Genomic DNA, 7,206 nt, shown 5'->3' with positions numbered 1-7,206 from the left:
AATATATAATAAATTAATATAATAAATTGTAATATATAAAATCAAAAGTATAAAATAATATAGTAACATAAAAGTAATAAAATAATATATATTTTTTAATATAAATATATAAAATAAAACAAAATTAATAAAATATAAATATATAATTAATTGAGTTGATGTTTATAACAAAAAATGATTGGCACAATTTTCAAGCAATCAACACCCCTCTACTAAGGGGTACCATTAGCACTCTCCTACTTTATATAATGTTAAAAAAATAATGTAAAATGCTTCTCTTCATCAAATTATATATTAGATACAGATAAAGTGTATGAAAAAGTAACGTATCTGAACTTGATTTTTATTTTAGTAACAGGTTGAAGCATTAACTGGTTATCATGTTGATGTGGCGATGATATGGTATCCAACTCAATATTATTTGCTGACGTGGTTAGTGACATGTAATTTTTTTAATCTAGAATTAGTTTTTTTTAATCTAAAATCTCATTAGCATTTATATATCTAAATAGTGAATATAACATCAGGAAAAGGCAAAACCTAGACGCCAATTGCTATAAGACATGACAATAAAATACCTCATATTAACCATAAAGGTTGTGTCTAATTGGTTCAAACTTGGCTCTAAAGATTAAAATTAGCTGGAGGTCTCAGGTTCAAATTTAAAGAGGAATAAAAATTTCTTTGTGGCCACATAGGTTTATATGTGGTGACTTCAGGCTATCTGCAAAGCAGATGGTTACCCTGGAATTAGTCGGCTCATATAACGAATTAGATATTCAGGTTAATAAAAAAAAGTTATTTTCGTTGTTGGGTCGTCGCCACAGATCCCATCAAAAGGAAGATAAAAGATTTCGAATTTAGATACTCCAAAGTCATTTTTATTGTTAGATCATCACCATCTTGATGATCTTATCTTGCTTTTATTCATTTTTAGAAGAGAAACAGAACCCGAAGTGTGGGACAAACAAATACGAAATACTCATTGGATTATACTTATTTTATTGGGTAATCATGATAAATGATAGAGAAAACTCTTATCCGGTTAGTACTTAGCAGATAAGAGATGCTTACCAATAATCCATTTTGATGACCTAAAATATTACTGATAATGAAGACTCTTACTGATAAGAACTAACCCGGTAAACATTTGGTAACAACCAACCATTAACAAAGTATATTTTAGGAGATGAGTGGTCAAAACCCAAATCAACCAAACCCAACTTAACCCAACGTGAAATAACTCAATCTGAAACAACCTGATGTCTAATTAAGTTGCAAAATTTTCAAACCGTAGGTATTGAGTTACTATAGTCACAGAAAAACCACTTGTTAGAAAATTGATTTAAGATTATTATTCTTCTTGCAATATTGACCCTAACACATAATTAAACATAAATTAGGTAAGAACTTATTTTAATTAATATAAAAAACAATTTTTTATCTATAAAAAACTAGATTTTTGCAAAAGGTCAAACCTAAAATGGTTGCCACTTTTGTCGTTTTTATGTGTTTTTTTGGTTTCCAAATTTTAGGGTTGTTTTATAGTTTTTATTGAATGATTTGGTGGTCAGAATGATATAGTGTAAAACGAAATATAATCGTTTGATAATTGTTTACAATGAAATTAGGGCGTTGAATGGTTAAGAGAGACCCAAGATACAAAACCATTCAGAGGGTTTTAGATACATTAAGAGTCAAACTTTTTTCAGACTTAACGATTCAGAGGTTATCTCTTAATGACACTACTCTTTTAAGGTAGATTTCATGTCTACATACTCGTTCAAATAGAAACCATTTGCATATTCAATCAAAACCGTCAAACCGGTTTTACAAAACTTTCTACCCTTAATTTGGTCGATCTAGCGGGCTCGATAAACCAATTTCCTATAATTCATCCAAACTTACAAGTAGCTTATAGTACGGGTGTTCGTCGATTCACATCTAAAACCTACAATCCCCTTGATCATCCATTAGATTTTGAACGATAACAACTGATCCAATCCAATCCAATCCAATCAACGAGTTTGAAATTTTGCTATTTTGTATCAATTGATTATGCTTAATTAGATCAGATGACTTTATACACACAGACAAACAAACACACAAACATTTTTTCTTATTAGAAAATTGCATATATGGAATATAAAAAATATATTGTAATGGCATTTTAAAAGTAAAGACCAGCCTATTTCCGTGACACCATCTTAAAAATTACATGATGATTTGTTTTGCTGTTAAGGTTCGGTGATAATTTATGGTCCACGGGTCTACTGGTTGGTTGGTCGGTCTTACATGATCTCAAGTCCAAGTAACGAATCATGTAAATTACAATTATACCCTTGTAGAATTTATACGAGAAAGAGATTTAGAGAGGACAAAAAGGTCTACCCAGCCGAGTCCGATGACTCGGAATGGTGAAGTGTCTCAGTCTCCCTTCTTGCTCCGTCATATACCTTTCACATAAAAACACCTTCGAAAACTCATCCTCCACCACCCTATCCACGTCATGCACAAACACCTCCGTCTGCCCCTCCGCCCTATTCCTCCCCATCAGCCCCGCCGTGTAGATCGCCTTCATCCTCCCCGGAGCTCCGTCGTGATACCCCGTCGGAGCATCCACCATTATCAGATCCCAATCCACTTCGTATATCTCCTCCGGCAAGTTCCCTTTCAACGCCAGCTCACACCCAGAAACCCTCGGGTCTCCGATCACCTGACACTCCTCCCTCCGCCCCATCTCCAGAAGATCGCCGGCGCGGGCCACCTTGGTGTCGTACACGACGTGGTACGACTCCAAAGTCGGGAACTTGGACTGGATTTGTTGGATCCATGACTTGTCTTCTTCAAGAAACACAGTCCGGCCGCCGTGGTTGAGGTTGGCCCACATCGGACTGTCGTATCCCAACCCGAAAACCAAGAAATTGCAAGGGGATTTCTTGGTGAGGACTCGGAGGCTGACGGAGATCTCCTTGTAGGTCTGTTGTGGGGTTATGTTGGAAGTGGCGTAGTGGACGAGGGCTTCAGCGATGGCCGGCGAGATCTTGTTGCATGTTTGATCGGAAGCCATTGATGTGTGTTGTTGTGGAGGGCAAGATGATGGGTTGATTCGTAAGTCTGCATCTGAGTGTATTTTGGTAGATTGAGGAGATGGAGATGAAGAAGATGATCTGAGGAAGATTACCAGAAGAAAAAGCAGGAGGAAGAAGGTGATGAGGAGGATGGGTTTGAAGGCAATGGGGTACTTTCCTTTGGTTTTCATGGTTGTAGATAGAGATAGAGATAGGCAGAGATGTATAGATATAGAGAGAGGGTATATGTATATGTGAGTTATTTGAAGGGAGGGAGAGAAGTGGGTGAGACGTGGAGGAAGAGTGAGATATAATAGATCATTTATATAGGGTTTTTCTAACCCCACCCTCTCCTATGGGTGCATGTGAGGGGGTGAGATTGTGTAGGGGGGTGAGTATGTGAGGGTGAGAGTGAGAGAAAGTTGTGAGGGTGAGAGTGAGGGTTGGTGTGAGAGGAGGGGGTGAAAAGTGATGTAGGGGGTGGGGATATCAACCCCCTTTATATATTAGAAGGAAGGACATGACACTAAGTAAAAAGTTTAACAAAGGGTTGGCTTAACGTGAGACTAAAGGTTTTTTATGAGTCCCGTAAGATTAATTTATATTCATTAATCAACTTTATAAGTTAATGATCTAATAGTCTAAAATTGTACGGTGGCAATTTTGTGATTACTGAGAAGTCTTGTGGCAATTTTATGATTAAGAATGTTGAGATTGTAGATCTAATCCAAAGGTTGAGAATTAGTCTTACGGGTCTCATGAAAAAACTTTGGTCTCATATGATCCCAAGTTTATATATATCATGTGAGACCAAATGTTTTTCGTGAGACCCATAAGAACAATTCTCAATCATTGGATTAGATTTACAATCTTAACATTCATAATCACAAAATTGCCACAAGACTTTTCAATAATCACAAAATTGCCATGAGACTTTTCAATAATCACAAAATTGTCATCGTGCAACCTTAGAACATTAGATTATTAACTTACAATGTTGATTAATGAACATAAATTAATCTTACGGGTCTTACAAAAAACCTTTAGTCTCACATAAACCCAACCCTGTATATATATAATAACAATTTGTGTGTATATTATATTTTGCTTGTTTCCCACAAATCATTAATACTTATATAAATTTATGTATGAAATATATATAGTATTCGGTCCGTCTTAAAATAAGAGTCTATGCGTATGTAAATTTAGGAAAGAGATGACATGAGTAATCTCCTAACAGTTATTTAGAATACAATTTTTATTGTACAAATGTAAAATGTTACATAATAACTTGCCCCTCTCTCTCTCTCTCTCTCTCTCTCTATATATATATATATATATATGGGGCTTAATCAAATGAGAACTAAGTTGTTTGTGGTAACTGTAAGAACCAATCTCAACCATATATTAAAAAAATCAACGGTTAAGATTAAAAAGAATCTTAATTATTCTATTTCTATAAATAAATTAGTGTCATTTAATGAAATTATATGAATAAGGGCAACATCGTCATTTTGTACTTTATTTTATTCAGACCGCGCTCAAACCCGTTAATATTCTCGTTCAATTTCGAATCTAAATATGGTGAATATACTTTCCTGTATTTGAGAGAGACGACCGCCTAAGCCCTAGAGTAATCGCAAGAGTAATCGCAAGTGCAAGTCTACATAAACGATGGAGGATGACGAAGGAATAGGTATAATCGGTTTATGTTCTTCATTTTCAATATGAATAATCCAGTAACCCTTGTTTCTGTAATGTGGAATGGTACAGGAAGAAGGAGCGGTCGATTAAAGGCGAAATTGATGTTTAAGTTTTCAAATAAAGAAAGCCAAGCCATTKACCTAGAAACCGATGTTGAAGACCATGTTGATGTTATAGCAATCRAAGAAACAGGTATCATCTCATTACATTCCMTAACACGATTTTAGGTTTAAATCATCAGTTTTAGGGTGTAGTGTTTGTGGTTGTTTGTTTTAAATACTATTGARTGATGAATATTCTGTTTTTTTAGAGAAGAATTTACCATCTTTTGATAATCAATTTATGCTACATTGTGGTACAAATAGTGTTGAACGTAATCTATTTGGCACAATGGTGTGATACATTGTGATAACAATGGTGTGATACATTGTGATAACAATTGAGGTCAGCATGATCGCTACTGAGTTGTTTACCTCCTGTTGTTAAGTCTAGAGCAAAAAAATCTCTTGCGCCTTTTGGATGAGTTCTATACCGTATTTGTGTAGCACATTGAAATTGTTTTGCTGCATTTGTGGTTCTACTTGCTATGTTTCATTTATGTTTACTCCCTGGTCATWATTGGATGTTCTTTAGAATATAAATTGTTGTAGAGCTTATGCTTTCGGTTATACATATGCATATCAGAGCTAGCTTCATGACATATTGAATGATAGTAGAACATCCCATCATTAGAGGATCACAAGCACCCGTRGTCCTGACAATACCATTCACTAGCTCTTGAATATTTGGATCATGTCTCCTTTGAAGGATTCTGCTCACATTTCTACTTCAGAGAAACTAAGATAATATGACAAGAGCGAAGAACTTCTAGTAACTTGCTCATATCTCGTAAAMTTTGTCAAGTGTCAATCTCGGTTTATTCGTAAATGTTTGGAGCCTGGTAATCCTTGTCCATTRCGGTGTTTGCAAGGTTCTTTCAGTTTTGTCAACTGTTTTTATATTGATTCCTCTTTGACTGCTCAAATCAGTTTCTCRKTTTAATCATATTGCACACATTTGGATAAATGAGCCTGTCCATATGTGAAGTGCAGAAATGTTTAGTTCTTTGATGGATAACATGAATTTTAAGTATCACCCGACCTTATTTTCAGTTCTTTTTATAGATTTACCGTTCTCTCTATACTTGGTGATTTTGTGAGGTTTGTAATTGGCTTTGTCGTATTTTTGGGTGGTAGAGTAACAAATTCCTTATTTTTTCAATTGGCATCTAATTAATCATCGACCATGGAGACCTTAAGAACTCCATTTTCAGTGGGTTTGGCTATCTTATATAATGGATTTATCTTTTGCTATTCTTCTAGGTAGTAGACGAAGATTTCATGTACTTATGGGTGGTCAAATTACAACCAATCTGTGACTTCTGTACAAGTGTATAGATACATAAGTTTTCTTGAATATGTAAATAGGTTTAGGACCTGTGWGCTTCATAATATAATAATTGCACATGAGGTAGTACAGAAGTTAGGTGGCAAATTATTTGAATGAAGGATCTTACTTGTGTATGTATTTAGAGTTAGAATATTCCTAGATTGGTGAAGGCCAAGATGGTATTTGGATTTTCTATTAATGCGTTTCTCCATCCTAGAAGGACAGCAATCTATGTTTTAAAGTAAATCCAAATTATATTGCTATAACCCTTTTACAAGTTATTCTACTTCATATTGATGGACTGGATTCCTTTCCAACGAGTCCTATATGATAATTTTTTTGGCAATTGATGGTTATCTATCTTGTTATTTCATTGTAACCTGTCGGAAGTAACCTGATCTCTGTTTAGGAGGAAAATACGATGGAAKAGGTGCATGAAATTACCCATAGAGCATTTCTTATTTCTGTTTATCGTACTCTTTGCGTCCTTACACACTCTCACGTGTATCCGCCTGCTTGCTTGTTTATTTTATTTCCCYAGACCCTACCTCTGTGGAGGAGATCATGGGCTAATATTTTCCATGTTTGGGAAATTTGCAGGTTGGACGGGGAACATGTGGTGTTTGGAAAAGTGATCCAAGGCATGGATACGGTGTATGCAATYGAAGGGGGAGCCGGTACTTACAGCGGAAAACCCAGAAAAAAGGTGKTGATTGCTGATTCGGGTGAAATTCCTAAGGCGGAATGGGATGTGGAATTACAAACCATATTGGCAGCTGCTGAATCATGAGGATGAAAATAGCTATAGATTTTACAAAGATTATTACAAATTTGTTCTTGAGGTTTATATACATTCATCTRTATTCTTGATGCGTCATATGGAGTGTTACATGAGGGAGCTGCCTTACCGCTAGAAATCAGGACTAGATGCGGATATTTCGAATGATATGTTAAGCTGGGTTTTTGTATTTAAGACATAAAYGTCTGGTATTTAGCTTATATG

The 7,206-nt window shown here is 35.3% G+C and overlaps 1 protein-coding gene and 1 long non-coding RNA gene across 2 annotated transcripts; one reads left to right on the top strand and one right to left on the bottom strand.

Moving 5' to 3' along the window:
- Nucleotides 1-2,137: 2,137 nt before the first annotated feature.
- Nucleotides 2,138-3,262, bottom strand: LOC112511783 (glucuronoxylan 4-O-methyltransferase 1-like). Its single transcript, XM_025117547.1, has one exon. It carries the CDS (start codon nt 3,260-3,262, stop codon nt 2,369-2,371), a length of 894 nt encoding a protein of 297 aa, XP_024973315.1. The 3' UTR covers nt 2,138-2,368.
- A 1,473-nt stretch (nt 3,263-4,735) lies between these two features.
- LOC112511736 lies at nt 4,736-7,206 on the top strand. Its single transcript, XR_003069116.1, has 3 exons — nt 4,736-4,767; nt 4,845-4,967; nt 6,804-7,206. It is a non-coding gene; the product is annotated as an uncharacterized LOC112511736 (long non-coding RNA).

The sequence above is a fragment of the Cynara cardunculus genome, assembly GCF_001531365.2.
Source record: "Cynara cardunculus var. scolymus isolate 2C chromosome LG 4, CcrdV1, whole genome shotgun sequence".
Taxonomy (NCBI): Eukaryota; Viridiplantae; Streptophyta; class Magnoliopsida; order Asterales; family Asteraceae; genus Cynara; species Cynara cardunculus.
The sequence above is the reverse complement of the archived record's forward strand: the minus strand, read 5'-3'. Positions and strand labels throughout refer to the sequence as shown.

Coding starts and splice junctions, on each gene's coding strand:
- LOC112511783 (XM_025117547.1), bottom strand. CDS start 3,262: ATGAAAACCAAAGGAAAGTACCCCATTGCCTTCAAACCCATCCTCCTC.